General features: G+C 37.7%; 1 protein-coding gene across 5 annotated transcripts in view; it reads right to left on the reverse strand.

Moving 5' to 3' along the window:
- Positions 1-24,465, reverse strand: part of MINDY3 (MINDY lysine 48 deubiquitinase 3) — a 101,447-nt gene that overhangs the window by 36,490 nt on the left and 40,492 nt on the right. For all 5 annotated transcript variants that reach the window (XM_042991145.1, XM_042991146.1, XM_007081258.3 and 2 more), the window contains 2 exons: positions 20,277-20,347; positions 15,316-15,396 (listed from right to left, as the gene is read on the reverse strand). In XM_042991145.1, coding sequence (XP_042847079.1) covers positions 15,316-15,396; positions 20,277-20,347 — 152 coding nt within the window. The remainder of the gene's footprint in view (positions 1-15,315; positions 15,397-20,276; positions 20,348-24,465) is intronic.

Genomic DNA, 24,465 nt, shown 5'->3' on the forward strand with positions numbered 1-24,465 from the left:
CCGGACGCAGGCACTAGACGAGACAGGGTTGCAGAGCCTACGAGATGAGGCACTGGAACGGATGACAGGCGGTTACTTCAAACATGTCACAGGAAAGGAAGGCAAAAAAGGAATTTAGACTGTTCACTGTTTGAAGTTTCTAAGTTGAACCAAGTAGCTCAAAACCCTGTATGTGAGCAAACAGCCCATGTGTCAACCACCTAAACACAAATTCTTTTTCTCCTCCCAAAACACGGCCCAGTGGCATGGGCTATGATATACTAATAGTGATACACTAATAGCTAATTTGCTAAACTCCTTAGAAATTAATTGTTCTTAATCATACCACTCATTTTAAGATGTGTTTATGCCAAAGGGAGAAGAGAAAAAGGAAAAGAAAGGCCAAAGCAAAAAAAAGTGAATTCTAATGAAAACATTCCAAATGTTTTCATCCACAAATCAAAGCCAGTATGGTCTTCTAAACTGATTCCTGGCTTGCTTATTTTGAGTATTTACAATGATTTTTAGATTATTATAGAAAGCCATCTCTTAGTTAACACGTGCTTAAATTTACAGAATGTTTAAATGTTTATAGATGAAACCTGGGAAAGTTACAAAACCACCTATTCCCATTCAAGTGTTTCATGCTGAACTCTCTTTAACTTTCTAATTTGGTTTAAAATGACAAATTCCAACACTAATTTTAACCAATTTCTTTAACTTAAATACATCTGAACAAGGTTCTAGTTTAAACATCTGTAACAGAATGATCCAGGTCGTAAATTTGGTAATATATTAATGTCAAATGTATTTCATATTTGCATAGCAAGTTTGGCAAATGAAGAACTCTATTCAACTGAGGAAGACTCCTTTACCATCTTAAGGCAAAATATTTTAGCGAGAGACACAACTGATGTGTTTTTCTCACTGAACATAAAGGATGAAGTAAAATGGAACTCCGATGTAATAAATAACTGTGTAAGTATGAGGAATAATAAGAGAACATTACCCTTCAGATTTCCATTTCCAAGACTTAATATAGCAATAGCTTTTAGATTACATATTTAGTATATTCTTTGCATATAACTATCCACACCTCCATAATGTTTTGAACACTGTCCAGCCTGTTAAATGGTAAAGAAAGAGGTAGTCTGTACATTTAAGGTGACCACCTAGTGGGAGGGAGAAAAATGTGCTACTATATGCTTATTTTGGTGAACAGTATTAAAACTGTCTTAAGAAAATTACACTGCAAAACAAAATTCAAACATACACCACCCCCCCCCCCGCCAGAAAACCAATGAGTTACAAATAGACTCCAATGATGTAATTCCAAGTTATCCAAATCAGCAAGTATACCTGTAGACGTTTTTTCCTTCGCCCCTAAATGCATCAAGTAGGACAAAATACCGAGTTGTACTGCATCTGAAACTCTTTTAGGTACCCCTCATTGGGAAAAGATAGAAAACCTAACAGTCAAATATTTAAATATTGTTTTAGTTATTTAAACTCTGATTTACCATCAAAATTATTTTTACTCTAAAAGTAGTTCTCCATATTGGTCAAATATAATTGGATGCTTTTATCAGAGCAGAGGAATTTTAGAACAATTTCTATTTAGCCAATTTACTGGGCAACTGGGATTGCTACACAATATAGCTTTTACAATGATCTGTCCTCAACCAACTTGCCTTAATTGGCAAAGTGCTATTGAAGAGAAGGGGGAAAAAAGGCAAGCTGTTAAGGGACTATCTAATATCCTATACTCATGAAACAAATATCTCTTTTCACGTAGTTCTTCCTACACTGTTACTATAATTATTTGGTGTTCACCATAAACCTTTTAAAATGTAACATTAGCTATCCTTCTAAACAGCCAGTGAAATATAAGGCAGGCCTATGTTCAGTTCATGGGCTAGGTGTAAGTAGCTCATTACTGAAAAGGTCTTTAAAGTTTATTCATTATGGCTTTCATCATTATCAAGAGCAATCTCTTGTCATAAGTAATCAAAGAACTTCTGAGAGTTTTACCTAACTTCAGGAATGATCACACATATAAAGTACAATTTAGCTCCCAGACAACATTTTATAGTGCTATGAAGATCCCTTCAAAAGAAAAAAAAGTTAACTGGTATAGAACATACCTTTAAGCTGTAAGTAATGTTTGCTTTAAAATCGCTTTATGTTTCATATGCACTCTTAAACTCATTATACTTCTGAAAATATTTGGGGGTTACTATGAAACATTTTATATCAATTACCAAATGCTATTAAATATGTAACAGTTTTCAGTGCCAATGTTAGAAACAATTCAGGTAATGCCACGTCAACTGAGAGTAGCTAGGACAGTGGTCTTTTTTCTTTACTCTTCCATTATTTCCCCCCAAATGTGCAAAAGCCCTTGGCTATCTCCACAGCAGCCCACGGCTGTGCAGCACTGATTTGTGCTGCACTGGCAGCGAAGTCAGGGAAGGAAACATAAGAAAAGCCCTTCAAGGCTCCTTCTCCAAAAAAAACCAAACAAACTTTAAATGTGCAAGTTGAAATAAGGCAGTAGGAGGAAGTCTCCAATAGGTATCATCATCGTCGTTACTATTATTAACACCAGTCAAGGGGCTTCTTTTTCTCCCTTTCATCGTAACTATACAGCTCATCTTAAAAATCCTTCCAACCTTTCTCAATTGGTTTCTGCCGGAGAATTCACCTCTAAGACCTAAGGCGTCTACTCTATGCAACCAGAATCATGTTCAGTGTTCTGTTGCTTATGTGAAGAACTGCGCAGAGAAGAGCTGTTAGCCTTTTAATTACTGATTTTCATTACGAAAACAGCTAACATAAGCCATTACTCTCTAGGCACATGATACCTCCATAATTCAAGAAAAGTGACTCCCTAACTTATTTAAATGGTTGAAGTTAATATTCACTGATCAGCTGGATAAAAATCAAATACGTTGTTAAAAAGTTCCTCCTGATTTCTAAGTAAAGACTCTATATCAATTGAATCAATTTAAACTGCTAAATCACCTGGACACAAGAGTAACTGATTTATGGTGGTAGAAGGGGTTGTTCTCACACTCTTGCCCCTCCGGGCCTTGTAAGAGGATTATTTATCACTGCCTGTGGCTAGAGGACACAAAGTACCTCTCTGGTAGGGGTCTACTTCCTACCCTCACGGACATCAGGTTTGGCCAGAGAAATGAAAGCAGAAGTGACATCACGCTAGCTCCCAGAAGAAGCTTTAAGCGCCACCTGCGTTTTTGCCAGGTGTCTCTCTGTTCTCCCTCTGCCAAGAGAAGTGCACAATCCTATGGGCTGCTCCTTCAGTCCAGATCTTAGAATGAAGAAGGCACATGGAACGCACCTGCAGCCAACATGTAAAAGTGAGAAAGAAATGAGCTTTTGTGTGTGTTTGGGGAGAAGGGGTATGGTGGGAGTGGTGTACCCAGAATATGCAAATACAGGGTGCACGGTCTGGAGAGGATTTAAATGTAACAAAACGGACGCCGTCGTAATGTTTTTTATCACCAACACATGCAGGCAAATTTGAACAATTCCAGTGGCAGACATCCCTCCTACCTGGGGTAGACTGCACTCCTCGAATACTGAATAAATCACTTAAATTGCAGGGTCTTTGCTTCAGGGAGCTGGCATGAGGAATTAAAACCTAATATTCCGCCCAGGGTTTCACTTTGCTTGTGCCCCACGTGTATTCGCTTTTCCTATTCATAGGTGGCTACCTTTTCCTCTCGTCTTTCCCTTCGTGTTTACCCACTAACAATTTTGATAATATGAACTGTATAAAGGGGTCGCAGTACTCAAAGTTCTAATATTCTTCAGTTTTATCACAACTTTAGAGAAACATTCTTATTCTTCATTATGAAAGTTGTTCTACTTCCATGAACATGCCTTACATTCATGCCTTGGGTATTCAGGTTAAGCCTTTCATATCAAGATAAGCATGCAAACATAGTATACCAAAGACGGTGTGGAAATAAATGATTATTCCAGCCGGTCCTGTATCTGATGCCAGCCTTTACTTCCTTCTTAATCTTCCAGCACAACTAGTCTGGTTCGGCCATCCTGAACCCATTACTATTCCCCAAATAGAGCATGGACTGTCGTCACCTCCCTCATCTCTTGTGTTTCTGCTTCATCTTTTCTCCAAACCTAGAACACAGCCCTCATTTCATATTAAGTCAAAAACTTATGTCCTTTAATTCATGTATCATATCCTCTGTACCTCTCCCCTCTTCCAGTCTCTATTCCACTCTTGTGTAATTATTTGCTTTTTGTATACCTAAGGGACAGAAGTCGTTAAAAGCTAAGGAGTCAGAAGATTTGAGTTTGAATCCTGGCTTTGGTGCTCACTAGCATTTAACTTTGGAGTTGTTATTTTTCACTGGCCCCAGACTATAAAATGTTGACGAAAAATGGTACTTACCTCACAGGGGTGAACTGAGGATTACACGAATGCATGTAAGACGGTTAGCGTAATACCTGGCACAGGCAATGCTCAGTAAATGTAAAGAGAAAACTACTACAATGCGTTCTTTATTAATCTTTGCATTTCAACAGTACTTAGTGCAATATAGGTAATGTAGCTATATTGGGTCCTGTGGGAAAACAGACCTCAGGTAGTATCAGTGATCACAAGAAGGTAGAAAGCTGGAAGAAATTACAGGAGCAACAAGGGAGAAAGAGAAACAGGAGTCCCAACACTGAAGATTTCAAGCCTGGACCATGAATAATGAGCAGGATTTTAATCACATTCTAGGCAGAGGGTAACATAAATAAAAGAAACATAAACAAAATCATAAACTTGTTAACACCATCATACATAAATACATGATATAAGACCTTTTGCTCCATTCTATCAACTCTATTTATTATAATTATTTTCATCAATTATAAACAAACACCTAGAGGTGTATCAATGCTGATTCTAATTAAAACCCATAAACTTTGGGGCGCATGGGTGGCTCAGTCGGTTGAGTGTCTGACTTTGGCTCAGGTCATGATCTCCCGGTTCGTGAGTGTGAGCCCTGCATCGGGCTCTGTGCTGACAGCTCGGAGCCTGGAGCCTGCTTTGGATTCTGTGTCTCCCTCTCTCTCTATCCCCCTGTCCCCTGCTGCTCGCGCTCTGTCTCTCTCTCTCTCTCTCTCTCTCAAAAATAAACATTAAAAAAAATTAAAAAAACAAAACAAAACATAGACTTAACTGATGACCAAACTCCTTTAGGCCTTTCTATCAATGATATTTTATCTTATTTGGACAATTATTTGGGTTCTACTGTAATAAAAAAATTATTAGAAACTAATTGAAAAGGAAAGAGGGACTGCTTTCAGTCAGCAAGTTGACATGACTGAGATAAAAAGGAAATTCCTAAAAATTATAAAAACCAGACACAGGAACAGCTGCATAAGGGCATTCAGAGTAGTAGGAAAGAGAACATAAGAGCAATTTAATTGTCAGTTTTAGGAGGTAAAAATATTTATAATGCATTTTCAAAGAGTTCTGAAAAAAATCAGGTATAAAACAAAAGCTTTATCATGATGGCACAATCGCTGGCCTAACCCTACAGATTAGCTGATGAGGGCTAGCTCCAAAGGGTGTTAAGCAGCCAGGAAACAGTTTGTGGTTAAAGATACATAGTTTTTCAATAATTCACATAACTAAAAATTAATTTATGTAGACTTCTACCCAAACTTTCCAAGTTGTTGAAATAACAGATGCTATTCTTATGTTTGAAGATAGATGTCAAAAGTCACATGACAAGTTATGACCTTAACTATTAAAATAAGTAGGTCTTAAATCCATTTTCTTTCTGCAGTAGAGAAGGCAGGGCATTGAAACCTAAGCACAAATTCACAAAGTTACTTAAGATAAATGGATAGGGTGGGGTGCCTCGCTGGCATGTGACTTGATCTCTGGTTTTTGTTTTTTCTGTTTTTTTTGTTTTGAGTTTCAGTCCCACACTGGGTGGAGATTACTTAAAAATCTTCAAAAGCAAAAAAACCCAAAAAACCAAAAACGGATACATGGATGGGATGACGAAACTCCTTTAATATATATAACAAAACCCCAACTATAACATTTTATGTGTTACAGAATGCCCAACTGTGAATTAACTGCATTCCAAGTTCCAGGACTTTGACTCAACAATGAAAGATACACAGAGGTGAATTTCTTTATAACGAAGTCTATAAAGTGTTGTTTTACTATTTTCCCTTAAAATTATGTTTCTTACATGTAGAGAAATGTATTACTGGTGAAGTAGAGCTGTCCAATTTTTAAATACCTAAAACAAGAAATCTAACACTCAACTGTAGTAGTTTTCCTAATGTTACACCAAAGAACAAACACATAAAAGGAGCTAACTCTATAAAAAGAATTCTAAACAGTCTCCCAGTAACAGATACTACAGTAAGAGCAGTCAGCTCATGGAGGAACAGTTACATGTTTTGTTTCTCCTTCGCATTAAATTCAGTTTCTTTATATATTCTGAGCTGAAACAGTAATGTGTTTTCATGTGTTCTTACTAAAAGGAAAACTGCTTTATCACAGGAAAGGTCAAAGGTGATACTCTGCACATACAAAGAGACCTTTTTATAACCACAAAAGAGGACAGAAAGGGATGTAAAACTCATCTCTCCAACTTCAAAAGAAAGTATGAAATGGATTACACCAAGGCAATTAGTCACTGATCTTCCAAAGATGAAACTAGATGTTATAGGTGGGTTCCAGCTACTTTTATATTGAACCAGCAGCTCTCATCCCACACCGAGGTTGAAATGCACAATAAAAACAAGAGACAAACTTATTTTGTCTACTATTTTATACACATAATTTTAATAAAATTAAAAGTATCGTATTTTCAAATGTAAAACCCTTGCTTTCAAATTTGCCCTGAAAACTAACTTCATAATTGCAATTCAAGAGGAAATTACGAAAATGACCCCAAAAATTTAATCTTAAAGCCAAAATATAAAAAAGAAAAAGCATCAAAGGGAAAAATGATGGTTGGAGAGAAGGAAAAGATGGGAGGAGAAATGCTCAAATACTGACTGTGTCAGGTAGTATTTGGGCATTTAAATTCTATGTTTCAGAATGAAAAGAACTGACTCCTAAAAGACGATTTAACATATTATAAAACAAATGTTACATAGCCTTGTTTTAATAATAAGAGCTCTTTTTTTAAAAAAATATAAGTTCTAAATTCTTGAAGCATGTGCAAAGTCTTTTCTTTTACCTGTTCAGTAAGTTTGCAAGTTTTAAGCTTATCAAAAGTACCATGGCACTAGAATTAAAAAACAAACAAAAAAGTACACTGGTATGATGATTTTTAACATATTATCCATACCTACAAGGCCTGCTTCCTCACAATGTACAGAAAATTTTATTCTGTTATGGCTCAGATGACTTGTTTGGAGAATTCTCCACTCTACTTAACGGAAATTAAGTTTCCTTCTTTGAAGAAGTCCCTTTACCTACTGCATTTAGCTCACCCACATCCCTTTTTCCCAGGGTTCTGTGGGACTCCTGCTGCTTGACGACTAGGTTCCTGTAAGATCCCTGCAGTCAGGCTATGTGCTCCTCCCTCTTAGTATAAAACTCCCACTTACACAGGATTGCTTCCAGTTATGTTTTGCAACCACATTCTCTAAGATACATCAAATAATACAATATCATTTTTGTTGTTTCACAGACATAGATAAGAAAGGTCACTTTTTCTATGTCAGATGGAAGAGTACGATGACTTACAAAATGTGGGAGATAAATTTAAAAACTTAAATGATATTAAAAAGATAGCTATAATCAATCTGAAGTTTTAACAACCTGCTCATAAAAGTCAATTATTAAATTTATTTTTACCATTGATTTTTAAATAAAATTGAATGGTGAAAAATCTCTTCCAATCCCACAAAATGTGTTGAATGAATCTCTCCACGGGTCAGGAAAAGGGCTCCGATAAAATTAAAAAAAAGTTAAATTCTGGGCCACTGAATATCTCAAATACGAAGGGATAACTTTATGAAGTAAATAGTTTGGCACTCAAATTTATAATGACAAATTGTACACCTCTTTTAAAATAAATTAATATATGTAAGAGTCCTAAAAGTAAGCTATTCATCTCAAAAGGAAAACCAAAACAGACAGTTAAGAAGTTATCTCACTGAATAGGAACAATTTTCTCACTCATCCTCAAACTATGAACATAAATTTTAAATATGATAGAGGATATGTGACAATGCTTATTTATAAATACTCATCAAAGCTGTTTTTATTCACTAATCTGGAGAAAGAATCTGCGTAGGTGTGTGTATTTAAGTTGATCAGCTAGGAGAGCAGAAGCAAGTTCTTCTCTTTTAGTCTCCATATAGTTAATGCACACACTAACTGTTATTTCTTGGTTTACAAGCTTACGGGTATGTTGAATTCTTATGATCAAAGACAACTTAGCATTCCTACGTCCCCATCTCCCTCCGTGTTCAAATCCCAACACAGCTGTATCACAATTTTTGGTGAGACAGATCTTCAGTGTTTTCTACATGCAATCATTTGTTCAACAAAAGTTTACTGAGCACCAACACTGTGTCTGGCCCTGTTCTAGGCACTGGAAAACAGCAGGAGATAAAACAGACAAAATTCCTGCCTTCAGAGAGCTTACTAGTGAGAAAGATAGATAATATATAAAACCAACAAGTAAAATATATAGTATGTGCCTAAAACCAGAATATATTAAGAACTCTTGCAATTCAATGAAAAGACCAACAACCCAATTCAAAAACAGGCAAAGGACTTGAACAGACATTTCTCCAAAGAATATATACAAAAGGCCAAAAAGTCTATTTAAAAAAAAGATCAACATTATTAGTCACTAATTAGGGAAATGCAAATCAAAGTCACAATGACTACTCGACACTCACTAGGACGGTTATAATAATAATAAAGAGGAAAATAACATGTGTTGGCAAAGACGTACAAGAACTTGGAACCTCGTACGCTGCTGGCTGGGATGCAAAATGGTGTAGCTGCTGTGGAAACAGGCAGTTTCCCAAAATGCTAACCAGAGAATTACAATATGATCCAGTCATTCCGGTTCTAGGTATTTACCAAACAGAACTGAAAACAGGGATTCAAACAAGTTCCTGTAGAGGAACCTTCACTGCAGCATCATCCACGAGAGTCAAAGTCTGTTGTCTGCAGAGAACAGAGTGTCATTTAGCCACGGGATGGAAGCAGTGAGGATACAGGCTACAAGGAGGTTGCACCTCAAAAACATTACACTCAGTGGGACGATCCCCAACAGAAGGCCACATGTATGATTCCATCTACACGAAATATCCCGTATAGGTAAATTCTCAGCGACTGAAAGCAAACGGGTGGCTCCTGGGGCTCTGGAGAGAACGAATGGGAGTCCATGCTTAATGGATATGCCATTTTATCTTGGAGCAATGGAAATGTTTTGGACCTAGTTATAGGCAGTGGTTGTACAACGCTCTGAACGTACTGAAAGCCGCTAAATTCTCACGTGAGAAGGGTTACTTAAGTTGTATGAATTTCACCTCAATTAAAGTGGATCTATATCTAGATGTGAGAGAGAGAATGTCAATGAAAAGGCGGGAAGAGCAAGGGGCAGAGAGCCAGGGCAGGCCTTCCTAAGGAGACGACATGTGAATACCGACCTGGAGGAAGAAGAGAATCCTTCACACAGGCAGCTGAGGCGAAGGCAACAGCAAATGCAAAGGGCTCGCTGCATCTCGGAGCCACAGCAAAGCTCGGTGAGCAGGCCAAGCACGACAGGAGGGGAGCAGTAGGAAATGCGATTAGAGGGGCAACAGGGAATCAGCTGAGGTGAGGTGGGGCCGCTAAGTTATTCTAAGGACTTTGGCCTTTACGCTGAGCACGGGGGAGCCTATGTAGGGTTTTGAGCACAAGCGTAACATGAAGTAACTTACATTTTAACAGGGTCATTTTAGTTGCTGAACTGAGAAGATCCTACAGCTCCTCGAAGGGCAACGACAGAGTCATCAGTTAGGACGCTACTGCCAACGATCTAGGAGAGAGATTTCTCCAATTTGTCTTTCAGTTCCTTATTCGTCCTTCAAATATTCTTTTCTCACAGCCTCCAGAGTTTCATGGATATAGTAACTTCTTTGACAGTTTTTGGTTTTTTGAAAAATTTTTTTTGATCCCTACACTGTCCTACACCAACTCCATTCTTTTTTTTTTTTTTCTTCTTCTTTAATTTATCTTGAGTTCCTTTCTCCCTATTGCTCTGATTTCTGTTTTCCATGTAAGCATTTCAAGCACTGTCCATGTGGGCAGGACTTGTAAACCTCACTGTGGGGTTATCTGGCCGGGCCGTCTCACTGAGATACCGCAAACTGCAGTATCCGTCTTTCCTCTTGACTGGGTCAACTGGCCCAACGAAAAATAAATTGCTTTAACCACGAGTGGGTGCATTCAACAATGCAAAGCTGCTGCGCTCTTTCTGAGGCTCTAAGATTGATCACTAAAAACACTCATCTCATTAGCTTTCTCCACCCTTCGTCTATCCAATCCAATCTGTCACCAAGCCTGTCAGTTTAACTCAGGAATGGCTCTCTCAAATTTATGCACCTCCATCCATGGCTACCGTCATGACCCTGGCCAAACCACATTCCCTGCTTACTGGAAATACCACAGACGTCCTCCCTACCCACTCCCTAGGTTATGTCTCTTTTCCACAGTTAGCCACAGTCATCTTTCCAAGATGCAAATTTAATCCTGTTTCTTTCCTTCCTACCCCGCCCCCCCACAACTATTCCCACCACCTACTTTTAACAAGTCTAGTGGTTGTCATTACTCTTTGAACGGTCTTCCTAAGTCAAAGACCTGCTTTTGCAGCCTCATCCTAGCCCTTGCCCCTCAAATTCTCCGTGCTCCCGCTCTTCTTCTTCAGTTGGTTCCCACCATAGTCTTGTACTCCGACTATCTCCTGTCCAGGGAAAGCTCTTTTCTCCTCTTCCCGTAGTCTAATCTTACTAAGGCCTCAGAGTGCTCATCTGAGAGACACATCAGTTCTTCAAGGAAACGTTCCTAATTTCCAATACTAAGATAAATTCTTACAGCTTTATATACCTGTGCTTTGTCAGCCCTCATCATAGTTGTAACTGTTATAATTTATTAAGTGTGATTCTTTGATTAATGCCCCCCCCCCCATTAGAATGTACACCTCTGGAAAAACAGGAGCACATCTATTTTTGCTCACCACTGTTTGAGCACCTGGCACAACGCTGGGCACATACTATATGCCCAGTAAATATCTGACCAATGAGTACACACGTGAATGATGACTGCTGCAACTCTTACTACCTCTGGTGTGTCACCTCAAGAATTATACTGCTTTTCAAAGGCATTTTCAAATGCTAAATTACAGATTACTTTGAAGATTGTGACTTTAAAACACACTTTTTTACTTAATCATAATCAGCACAAAGAAGCCAGCATGTGAAATACACATCCATACAATCCTATGAGTTTTACGGAAAAAGACACCAACACTTACATTAAGCTGCTGTTACAGGCCATAGAACATAAAGTGAATGACCCCCCCCCCCAAAAACAAACCCAAACTCAAAAATAAATAACAAACCCTAAATTACTTTTTGAGTAACAAAAACAAAGCTAAAATTACCTGTTCAAATATAGAAATATCTAACAAAGAATGATCAAATCATAGATCTTATAAAAACAGAATTTATAGTATTTTCTATATGGCAAATACTATATAGAAATATTTATTTCTATATAAATATTACTGTATTTAAAAATTTATTTTATTTTTTAAATTTTTTATAACGTTTATTTTTGGGAGACAGAGAGAAACAGACCACGAGAGCGGGAGGGGCAGAGAGAGAGGGAGACATGGAATCCGAAGCAGGCTCCAGGCTCTGAGCCTGACAGCTGTCAGTGGGGCTTGAACCCATGAACCGTGAGATCATGACCTGAGCTGAAGTCGCTGCTTAACCAACTGAGCCACCCAGGCGCCCCTAAAAAATGTTTTTAAACTGGATCTAATAAGTGTAATCAAGTATTAGTGGCCTCATTTCCTACTTCTGTAATCTTCCAGCTTTTATTTCAAAGGGAAAAATTCTTTACTTGCAACTCTTTAAAAAAAAAAAAAAAACACGTTCAAGCAACCTAAGTTCAGTTGTTTTAAAATACACTGAAAAGTAGGGGCGCCTGGGTGGCTCAGTCGGTTAGGGTGCTCCTTCTGGCTTAGGCCATAATCTCCTGGTTCCGTGGGTTTGAGCCCCAGGTCAGGCTCTGTACTGACAGCTCAGAGCCTGGAGCCTGCTTTTATTCTGTATCTCCCTCTCTCTGCTCTTCCCCTGCTTGCGCTCTCTTTCTCTCAGAAATGAATAAATGTTAAAAAATTTTTTTCTTAAACACAGTGAAAAGGAATTACCCATACTTTTAAGAAGCTTCAGAATGAGTCATGAAAAAGTATTTTTAGAAGATATAAATATCACTGGAACAAGTGTGGAAAATTCATGCAAAGGCTTTATTCACTGAACTAATGAATCCCCTGCACCACGTGCCAGACTATATATCAGATCCAAAGATAAAAAGGTAGGTATCAAAAGAATTAGTGTAAAATTCAAGACTTCTAAAGGAGAAGGTGATTTTTAAGACCTATTATAGCTGAAGAACCTAAAATCTTACTATAAAATTCTCTCCAATCACTTCATGCGGGTGTGCATTCTCCTGTCAGGATTATGAGTAGCTTCCGGGGATGCAAATAAATGAAGACAGATTCCAACACCTTGTCTGACTCAGGAGGTGTACACGGAGCTTGTTTTGCCAGGCCTACAACTGATGTGGCAGGGCTTTCTGTTTCTCTCTATCCTCAAGTCTCTAACTCGACATTTTGTGGCACGTGGCTGAGGCCTACGAGTAAGATGACTGAGAAAGCCCCTGCCCACAAGGGCTCACTGCTGACCACGGAAGACACAGAAACAGGCTTGGGAAGCAAGAACTGTGCACTGCCTGATACGAGCAATTGCACAATGGACCAAACATTATGGGATAATAGAAAATACCAAGCAGATGGGTAAGAAGTGTATGTTTCATAGAAATGTAGGTATCATTCACTTTCAGGACTCTTGTCAACAGACCTAACATTTAGATGCTTAAATACAAAATGCCTGCATATTTATGTAGCTCGGTTGACATTATTCCTTCTATTTTACCTCCTGTAAAATCTCTTCTGTTGACAACAAAAATCACTTCTTGAATATCAAACATAAAATTTAAGATTTAAAATATTTTCATCTCATTATCTTTTGTATCTGAAACTTTTACTGTTTCATAGGATTTATCACTTTTCCTATGCTAAAAAACAGAGCTGGAGATAAAAATAATAATTGGCTTGAAAATACATTTTTGCAAGTAAATTGGAACTGATTTTCTATTCTGGAAATTCAGAACACTTTACACAAAAATTAGTCAAATGGTGAAATCCTCCCTCTGGAATTAAAAGTTGTTCAGTTTCTGTCATTTACATTGTGCTTGTAACTTCTTCTCTACTTTAGGAGGGAAATAAACAGAAAAAGCTCTCAGACTCAATGTAACCTGTCAGTACTTTTAGTCCTGTAGTTCTATAAAAGCCTGTACTTTTAGTTGTATTTCATAGCTTTTTCTGTTTAAGAAAAGTTAAGTATGGATCTTGCTCTAAATCCATTATCTAGATTTTGGCAGCACATTAAAAGTAATACTGTAGGGGCGCCTGGGTGGCGCAGTCGGTTAAGCGTCCGACTTCAGCCAGGTCACGATCTCGCGGTCCGTGAGTTCGAGCCCCGCGTCAGGCTCTGGGCTGATGGCTCGGAGCCTGGGGCCTGTTTCCGATTCTGTGTCTCCCTCTCTCTCTCTGCCCCTCCCCCGTTCATGCTCTGTCTCTCTCTGTCCCAAAAATAAATAAAAAAAATGTTGAAAAAAAAAAAATTTAAAAAAAAAAAAAAATTAAAAAAAAAAAAAAAAAAAAAGTAATACTGTAATAAGGGGCGCCTGGGCAGCTCAGTTGGTTGAGCGTCCAACTTCGGCTCAAGTCATGATCTTGCAGTTCATGAGTTCAAGCCCCGCACAGGGCTCTGTGCTGATAGCTCAGAGCCTGGAGCCTGCTTTGGATTCTGTGTCTCCCTCTCTCTCTGCACTACCCCTCCCCGCCTCGTTTGTGCTCTCTCTCTCTCTCTCAAAAGTAAATAAACATAGAAAAACTTTTAAAAAAAAGTAATACAGTAATAAATGAGGAAATAGAATCCACAAAACTAAGTTTTTGGTACAATTTATACAATTCGTCTTCTTTCAGACACAAATAAAATTACACTAACAAGTACAACCTAAAAAAGTATATGGGGGTAATCAGGAAAGTCCACTAGAAATAAGAAACCTCAAAATACACAATTATATATTTTCTCCCTTTCCAACATCAGCAACTGCATCTAGGCACCCCCGTGTTTAAGGAATACAGAATAATGAAAATGGCAGTGATGATGGCAACCGCCAATATTTCCTGGGCACCTAACTTGCTCTAGGTGCTGCTAAATATCTTATATTTAAGCCTGATGACAATTCTAAGAGTTAGGTATTATCAGAAATCACTATTTTAAAGACATGGGAAAAAGAGGCTGAATGACGTTCAGAAGTGGCAAGGCTGGGATTCAAATGAAGTCTGACTCCAAAGCTCTTAACCACTCCACTGTGGACATAGAAATACTATAGTTAAAGGCTGAGATTTAGAAACAGGTTTAAGAATTTTAAAATAAACATATTCAAATACATTTAATCTATTTCAATATTGTAACCCCGTATATATTAAAATTATAGGAAATATAACATCTTAAAAGAGAATTTCTATACCACTGAACTATTCATGTATTTAATAATGTTTTCCTAGATGTTGTAACTTAAAATTATTTTATATTACGTAAATTAGATTCTTATCCTCTTTACAAAAGAGCAACCTAAAACTTTTAAATTCAGTTACTTTCACCATAACAGAGTGATTTCTGGAAAATATCAAAAGCCAAAGCTCTCAAGTCACAAAAGGTAAAGAAATTATAATTAAATCATGACAGATTTTACTGAAATAATTGCAAAACTAGAGCAGTGTAACAATATTTTCTTCAGTATCATTTTTTTAGATTTTGGAATAGTCCCCCTGTTAGTGGGAATACACTGAAGTTTGCACAAAGATCCAAACTAAATATGGACTTATATTACTTGTTTGCCTGATGTCATACTTAAAAAAAAAAAAAAAAAAAAAAAAAAAAATCCTGCTATAAGCATACCTTGGCAAAAAATACGGTGAGGTGAGTTTCACTGCCAACAATCCAAATAGGGAATTTTGGAGATTTCAAGTAAGAACCAACCTAGAACAAATGTAGCAAAATAAACAAACAAATGAAAATCTGACAGTGCCTGTTGAATATTTGCCTATGAATATCTGAAGCAAATGGAAAAATGTGCTGTGCCAGAATGCCTTACCCATAAAGGTCAAATGCTGAGTGTAAAAAAATCAATGTTATAAATACTGTCAGGGCTAAGTTTATATTGCATCTTTACCATCAGGATAACAATAATACACTTTTAACACAGGTAAAAAAAAAAATAGTTTAGCACTAAGAATCATTCTCAAGTTTTACTAAAGTTGCTAGACAGAATGACCACTTTAAGAATATCAGCTTGATTGTCAAACCCTACAACTATAAACTTGATAATTACTTTATCAGGGGAACAACTGTAAATTAACAAATATATTTATGAATAAATAAAGGGGAAAAACCTTAAGAACATCCTGTCTTCAAAGAACGTAGGGCAATATAATAATCCCTCTAAAGCAAAATATATACTCCAAAATATTTAAGAATATGAAAGAACCCTGTCACTCTTTATGGTTGGAAGTTCACTCCTGTCACTCTGCATGGTTGGAAGTTCAAAGTTTTAAAATATGAAGTCTCCTTAAGATGTACAAAAAGTTATAGCCTACCTTCTAGGTTATATATTTAATCTATAAAAACTTTAGTATCTGAAATTTGAGAGTATCATTTCTGTGGGTGATGGAGAAAGTTTAAAATTCAACAAAAAACAGACTTGGGAAATCGCATCATGTTCACGTCGATCAATTCTATACCCCTATGAGGACAGAGACTACAACTTAAAAACAACCTTACCATTCAAATTTGCTGAATTTTCTTTTCTCACACAGACTCCCCGGAATGGGGGACATTCCGAGCAGCTACTTGCAGCAGTCAGGGCAATTCTTCCCTCATCAGTCAACAGGGTACCCTGCTTTCAACCACCACTACAGTCCTTTAGCATTTATGTTCATCATGGGGAAGTAGGGGAGAGGGACTCTTTTGTATTCACGGATAGAAACACCGGTATGTCTGTCCTTTGATGGGCAGGGTGGGCTGGATGTGCTGATGGCAACGGTGAACCAGGAGAGCAGGAAGGGTGATGATTTGGGGGTAAAAGAGAATAAGGGCAAAGGACAAAGACAAGCTCTAATCACAGGTTCAGAGTAGACGGAATTTTAGAGGTGCTCAGCGCAAGTCCTTCAATTTTACATCAAGAAACAGGAAGTATCCAGGATCCGCGCCTTGTCTGAATTCAAACAGTTAACAGAGCTGGAATTAAAACTCAGGATTTCTGACTCCTAATATGGTAGCTTTCCCTTACATCACGCTACCTCTTGGGGTGAGAAGTAAATAGACATTATTTAATTTCTATTTTAGAAAATGAGTATGTGTGTGTGTGTGTATTTAAATAAGGTAGAAGTAAAAAAGTGAGGATTATATACAGTAGAATCAAAAGGTAAACAAATGAACTCATTAAGTGTTTCATAATAATATAAATAAGTAAAGAGTGCATAAATAGTGCAGCCACTTTGGAAAAAGAGTCTGACAGTTCCTCAACAAGCATATAATTACTGTACGACAAGCAATTTCATTCCTGGGTACACATCCAAGAGAGACAAAAACACGTTCACAAAAAACTTATACGGAATGTTCTTAGCAGAGTTATTCATAGTAGCACAAAAGCAGGAACAACCCGGACGCCCACCAGCTGATGAACAGATAAACACAATTGATATATAAATACAATAGAATATTTGGTCATAAAAAGGAACAAAGTGCTAGTAGGTAAAACAAGAATCAACACTGAAAACACTGTGCCAAGTCAAAGAAGCCAGACACTAAAGGCCACCTATTGAAGGATTCCATTGAGATGAAATGTCCAGAACAGGCAAAACCACAGAGAAGTAGAGCTGCCAGGGGCTGGGGAGGATTGGGGAAGCGACCGCTAGTGGGGTTAGAAGATCTGGTCAGAAGAAGAAAAACATTCTGAAATTCAGTAAATGGTGACAGGTGCACGACCTTCTGAACTGCACACTTTAAAATGGTGAGTTTTATGGTATTTGAGTTTATCTATTTAAAAAAAAAGCGGGGGGGGCACAGACCAAAGCAGAGTCACCCTCTGCACTGTGTGCATATGTACCGACACGGTTTCATCTGTGTTAACGAACACATATGATCAAAATGACATGAAAATGTTAATTTCTAAAGAGCAATTTGCTATGATGGTAAAGCACAGGGAAATGTTCAGATGCACAAAACTAATACAAACACAATGATTTCCTTAATGCCATTTCTCTAAATGTTTGGTAAAAAGTAAATCTATACAGGTTTCCAGAAGGCCATTTACAGTTATGTACACCACAGTGTAATTTAGTTCTTCAAAAAACTTTGTCACACCATCCCGATCACTTCCCTTACAGGTCTCCCACACTCCAGGCCACTACGTACGGCCCTAAGTGCCCTGGAGCCAGCTGTCAGACAAGCAGAGACAGCCCTCAGCCTCAGAGCTGACTGAAACTATCCAACCCCTAGGGAGCCTATGAAACCTAGCCAACTCCATCCCAACGCCCGTACACAGGCTGCTCTCTGTAGTAGCACCTTGCTGTTGCCCTGTCCCCAGGTGTCATCCCGTCTGTGGCGCTGTCTGGGAGCCCTCTCTTGTTTGGAGGTGTAAGTAACAGAGAGTTCTGCCTTTCATCTATCTGAGTACCAGTGTGTTGTGTCCTGCCATTATAATAATCTTTAGGGGTGCCTGGTCGGCTCATATGGTTAGGTGTCTGACTCTTGATTTTAGCTCAGATCATGATCTCGGGGTTGTGGGACTGAGCCCCATGTTGGGCTCTGCACTGAGCACGGAGTCTGCTTAAGATTCATTCTCTCCCTCTCTCTCTACCCCCGCCCGGCTCGCATGCCATTTTCCCCTACCTCTTGCTCTCTCTTGAAAACAAACAAACAAAGTTACTGCTAGAGCACTAGAGCAATATGCATTAGGAGAACACATAGCCATTACTGGTTTTCCACTAAGATCGTAGGAGGAAAATAGGCATTGCTCTACCTGCTCTTCCTGACAGCTAAAGAAAAGCAAAAAGCATGATTTAGAAAAGCTTACAATTCTGAAATTGGTAATTCACTCATTCAACAAATGTTTACTGACCACCAAGTATGTACCCAGAAACACATCATCACTGGCTTCAAAGGGTCTATAGTCCACTGGTGATGAACAGAGAAAAGCAAATTCAAGATCAAAAAAATAAATAAGTTAACAGATAAGAACATAATAATAGAGAGATTATTCCTATGCTATTATGAAAAAGGGTCACTGAGGCAATGGCCGAAGAAAGGGTCTTGGAGGCACCATTTTAAGTAGGACCTGCAGGGGACAGGGAGCCATCCACTCAAGATCTGGAGAATTCCTGGCAGAAATGATGGCAAGCACGAAGTCCTATTAGGCAGGAAAGGGCTTGGGTGTGTTCAGAAACTGGCAGGAAACCAGGAGGACGAGTGCACAGCAACAGAGAGGGCAGTGCGCCTCCAGAGGGCCAGACAGGATCTGGTTCAGGGCGTGGAGAGGGCAGTACGCCTCCACGGGGACAGACGGGATCTGGATCAGGGCGTTACAGGCCACACGGTGACAATTTCACAGTATATCATCTCCACACCCTATCCACCTGCAAAACCCACACACATGCTTTAAAAAAAAAGGCTTTACTGAAGTGTCTTTGACGTGCGAAAAGGGTACACATTAAAAGCGTGCAACTTGATGTTTTCATATATGCATACACTGTGAAAAGATCACCACCATCAAGCTACTTAACATATTCATCACCTCTATACAGTTACCATTTTTGTGTGTGCACCCATGTGCACACTTGCCAGCACACACACACTTTTTAGGATCTATGAATGTTTGTGTGTGTTTCCTGGGAGAACGGGATGCAGCTTGATGCTCTGGTTGCCAGGCTACTTCAGAATAGCTTTAGCTTGTAAGTTAAAGTCACCGAAAATAATAAAACAGTTGCTACTGTGTAACAATATGATGTCTACTAAGAGATCCGGCAGGATGGAACCTAATTCATTATCATACCATACCACTCCTTTCCAAGTGTTGTCATGAAAGAGGAACACTTCTGCTTAAAAGAAAGTAAGAAAGCAAGAAGGCAAGAGGGCAAGACACCGTCATTTTCTAAATCACTATCACCAGAGCTACTGCTATGGAACCACAATTCTAAAATGGAAAAGAAAATGAGATCCACTTCTCCCTTTCCAAAATCAGGACACCTCATTAAGTGCAAATCATTAATGATTTGAACCCCATTTAAAACTATCCAATAGTTATTTCAGAACATCCAATAGTTATTTTAGAGTATGCAGAAAAGCCATGAAATACTTATCAATAAATGAGAAGTTCCTAACCTTAGCCCATGTGCTAAAGAATTTAATGCTATGAAATGCTTGGAATTTTGTTTTTAAGTGTGAAATCATTTTTCAGATGGAATAGACAAAACTTAAAACTTCAGGCATCTAGCAAATTCTTTTTCTTTGCCTCCTAAGTATTGCCAGTTGTTTCAGCAAAGCGTACCATTATGAGGAAGCAACAATACATCCTTTTCCCTTGGTTTACCAAAAAATAAATGTATACGCAATAATAGATTTATTTTTATAAATTGTTTTTTTTTTTACTGGGTTCCGCCCTCTGTCCTCGAAAACAGGAAACTCGGCATCATCAGCCAGCTTAACTCTATCCTTCATACGCCTGTCAGTTTAGGAAAGGAGATCAGGAAAGAAGTGGAGAGTATGTACTAGCAAGTTAAATGTCATCTAGGAGAAAATACCATCCACGACATTGGACATGTGAATAAAAAGCATTGAAAACACCTTCAGAATCAACTTACCTTACAGTATCTTAAAGCTTCCATTAATGTTAAGAATCCTACTGCTGCTTGTTCATGTATACCAAGAAGTTCTACAAAAAAGAAGTTAGCACTGAATTAGCATATATAAATCTGAAAAGTACCTATATGTAAATATAGATGTACCCTATATACATATTTTACATCAAAACTTTTATTCCCCAAACTATACTTCAAAACCTAGCATGTATTTACTGTTAAGAGTTCCATCAAATCATCGTATTACTAATTATTATCAAATGCCATTAGATCATGTTTGTGTGGGTGATGTGATATTCAGATGTACATTAAATGTCTTTACGAACTTTATTTTCAATGTTAATGTTTAAAATGAGGACATTTTTCTCTCTGAAAACCAAGGAGTTACGGACAAAAAGAAAAAAGAGATACTCAATAATATCCATTGTTTTGACTTAGAAAAACAAATGAATATGCTAATCTTAATCCATAAAATTGTAGAATACTTAAAACATGGGAATTTGATTCCATTCCTGACTCCTATAAATAAACACAGTGTGCTTAAGACTCCAGAAATAAAGACAAATAGAACAAGTTATCTGCCTTACAAAGGCTAAATTTATCAAGAGAGATAGAAGAAAAAACTTGTGTCTTCACTGTTTACACACGCACATACACAATGCATCTTAAAAGTGATAAAAGAACATCTGTTTATTGTATTACGGAAGGTGTACAGAACTGACAACATGTGAGTTGAACCTCGAAGCATATGTAGGAATTTTTTCCAGGCCAAGAAGATGATACGAAGGAAATTCAAGGCAGAGGAAACAAGAAAGAATTATCAACAATAAAGAAAATCAATGTATTTAAGGGGTGAAGAATATGCCAAACCTTCCTTCAAGGTTTCTAGCCTGGGGAATCTGACAAATGGTGACTAACTGATAGAGTTAAGAAAAAGTAGTTTCCGAAAGTGGTATCAAGAGAGAACATGAGTTTGGTTTTAGACAAGCTGGAAGGGAGGAAACCTCAGGACTTCTAGCTACAGATGGATACACAACTAAGGCTCAGGAACACAAGGAAGAGGGGTCAGGGGAGGATACAGAGCTTTGGGCATCATCAGCATAGAGATGAGAGGTGATGTCATGGATGTGGTTAAGAAAGAACTGACAAAGCTCAGAAAATGAAGACAAGTGATTATTTCACAACAAAGATGCAACTGTGGTGATGATCTTATCTTTTACAGACTATAGCTTTCAGTTGAGGTATATTAAGTAGAACTACAATAGTATTTGGATCCATAAATGTTTCTACAAAGCATTTTTTCTGGTTCAAAATTATGTCCACTGTAAATACTACACACACACACACACACACACATATATATAGCTTTGCTTCCTTTTCACCATCTGGTCATGTTTTATCCACTTTTCTGTTAAGATATAGTGTTTTCCTTATTAATTAATGTAATAATATCAATTCTTAGTCATACCATGTATCCTTAAGTACAACATTCAGACAGTGTAAGCCAAGAACTGGTTGTTGAAACTTTTGGATTTGGAAATTCAAAATTAAGAGAATATACATATATTTTTCACTAGTTTCTTACAGGTACCAGGAGGGTATAGCAATAGTTCCCAAATTGTCATTTATGATTCCTAGGGATCCACAAGACCCTTTAGAGACTACATGATTTTCATAAAAGGACATTAATTGCCTGTTTTGTTGGTTTTTTTTTTTTTTTTGCTCTTAAACTTTCATGAGTAAAGTGAAGTTTTCCAGAGGCCAAATGACATGTCATATCTCAACAGACTAGATCTATAAACAGATATGAGAATGTCTACTAATAACCTCAACATTGAAGGAACTTGCAAACTTTAAAACAATGTCACTCTTCTTACTGATTTTCTTCTTATTTTGGAAAACAGTTATTTATACTGAGAAGTAAAGGATGTATTATTGTCATTTTAAAATGAATTGATACATCTTTTAAATTTCTAAGTCTTAATTTCTAAGAAAAATATTGATCATTATTTGGTTATAACCCATACAAGAAAAAGCTCTTTGGGATCTTCAATCATTTTTAAAAGTATAAAAAGCATGAAAACAAAAAACACCTGAATCACTGAGTTATAGCATTCAAAGGAAAAAAAGGGAGTGGGGGTGAGTGACCCAAATAAGCAGAAATGGTACTCTACGGTCTTACAAATTTTCCCCTCCTCTTCCTTCTTAGATTTATCTTCAAGTTCAAAGAAGAATATGTATGTTGAGAAACATTTTCACACTTTAATTTCTAAAAATCAGATATCACCACCTAGTGTTATGATTAGATATTGCATCATCGATTTCCTTGTAATTTTAAACAAATGTCTCAAAGAATATATTTGTAACTTAATGCTACTAGCTATGGTGAACCAGCTGTTCGTAATTGTTGGGGAATGAATTATTCAGATTAGGTCAGTAATCACATGTTTAGGCATGCAGTTTGGATGATAATATTTAAAAACTACTCCTATTTCCTTAGACTAAATATTTAAATTTTTTATCTGTAGTAGCTAATGTGCATCCTTAAGAATATTTATTAGTGTACAAAGTTGTAAATATAGTGAGGATATACTCACCTCACATATTACAACTTATAGAATTTACTTATATAAGACTTGTCTCAGTAAGTCTCAAAGAAGTCAATTTACATTTGCAGAAAATCCTAATAATTGTGTCATTATATTTGAGAATTTTCTAACTTTGTTTTCTTAGCTTCATATTTCAGATTAATCATGATCAGAGTCCTTATCAACCCCATCTGCTTCAGTCAGTGAGACCATACACATACATACACACACACACACACACACACACACACACACACACACACACAGTTTTATATTCCCTGGTTTGCCATTCTACCCTTTTCTCTTCCACTTCAAGTGTCACTTCTCACCACCATCAGCCCATCTACAAAAGTCCTGTTTGGGCCTTTTAAATTTGATGCTGACTTGGAAACCAGATGACTGCACTGCACTTGTTTAAGAAACATACTCGGAGTGCCAAGTAGTGAAAAGAAACAATGCTGCATAGTGCAGGAATACAAAGCTACCAGCAGGAATACAGAGATGAAGACAAGACCTTCTTTGCAAACCATGTAAAGATAAGGGATTAATAACCAAAATATATAGGGAACTCCTACAACTCAGTTGGAAAAATCCAAATCACCCAATTAAAAATTGGGCAGAGAACATGAATAGACATTTCTCCAAAGAATACATAAAAATGGCCAACGATGGAAAATGGAAACGATGCTCAACATCACTAATCATCAGAGAGATGCAAATCAAAACTACAAAGAGTTACCACCTCACACCTGTCAGCACGGCCATTATCAAAAACAAGCCAATCAAAAACTGTTGGTAAGGATATATAGAAATTGGAACCCTTGTACACTTCTGGTGGCAATGTAAAATGGTATAGCAGCTACGGAAAAGAGTGTGGAGGTTCCTCAAAAAATTAAAAGTACAACTACCATGTGATAGAGCAATTCTACTTCTGGGTGTTCAATCCAAAAGAAATGAAAATCTTTTGAGATAATCTTGCGAAAATCTCAAAGAGATACTGTGCTCCCTCACTCACTGCAGCACTATTCACAACAACCAACATGTTCAAACAACTTCAAAGTCCAGCAACTAATGAATGGAGCAACATACTGTGGTACATACATGGAATGGAGTATGACTCAGGCTTAAAAAAGAAGGAAATCCTATCATATGTGGCAACAGGAACGACCCTTGAGGACACTATGCTCAGTGAAATACACAAGTCACAGAAGGAGAAATGCTGCATGATTCCACTTAGATGGCTATCTACAATCATCAGATTCAAGCGTAAGAGACTCTTAAAAACTGAGAACAAACTGAGGGTTGATGGGACGTGGGAGGGAGGGGGGTGGGTGATGGGTATTGAGGAGGGCACCTTTTGGGATGAGCACTGGGTGTTGTATGGAGACCAATTTGACAATAAACTTCACATATTGAAAAAAAAATAAAAAATAAAAAAATAAAATCATCAGATTCATAGAGGCAGGGTGGAATGACGGTTGCTAGGAGCTGGGAGGAGGAGGGAATGGGGAGTTGCTACCCACCAGATAAAGTTGCAACCATGTAAGATGAGAAGGTTCTAGATATCTGCTGTGCAACTTCACACTTACAATTAAAACGGTATC

This window comes from Panthera tigris, chromosome B4 (genome assembly GCF_018350195.1).
Source record: "Panthera tigris isolate Pti1 chromosome B4, P.tigris_Pti1_mat1.1, whole genome shotgun sequence".
Classification (NCBI taxonomy): Eukaryota; Metazoa; Chordata; class Mammalia; order Carnivora; family Felidae; genus Panthera; species Panthera tigris.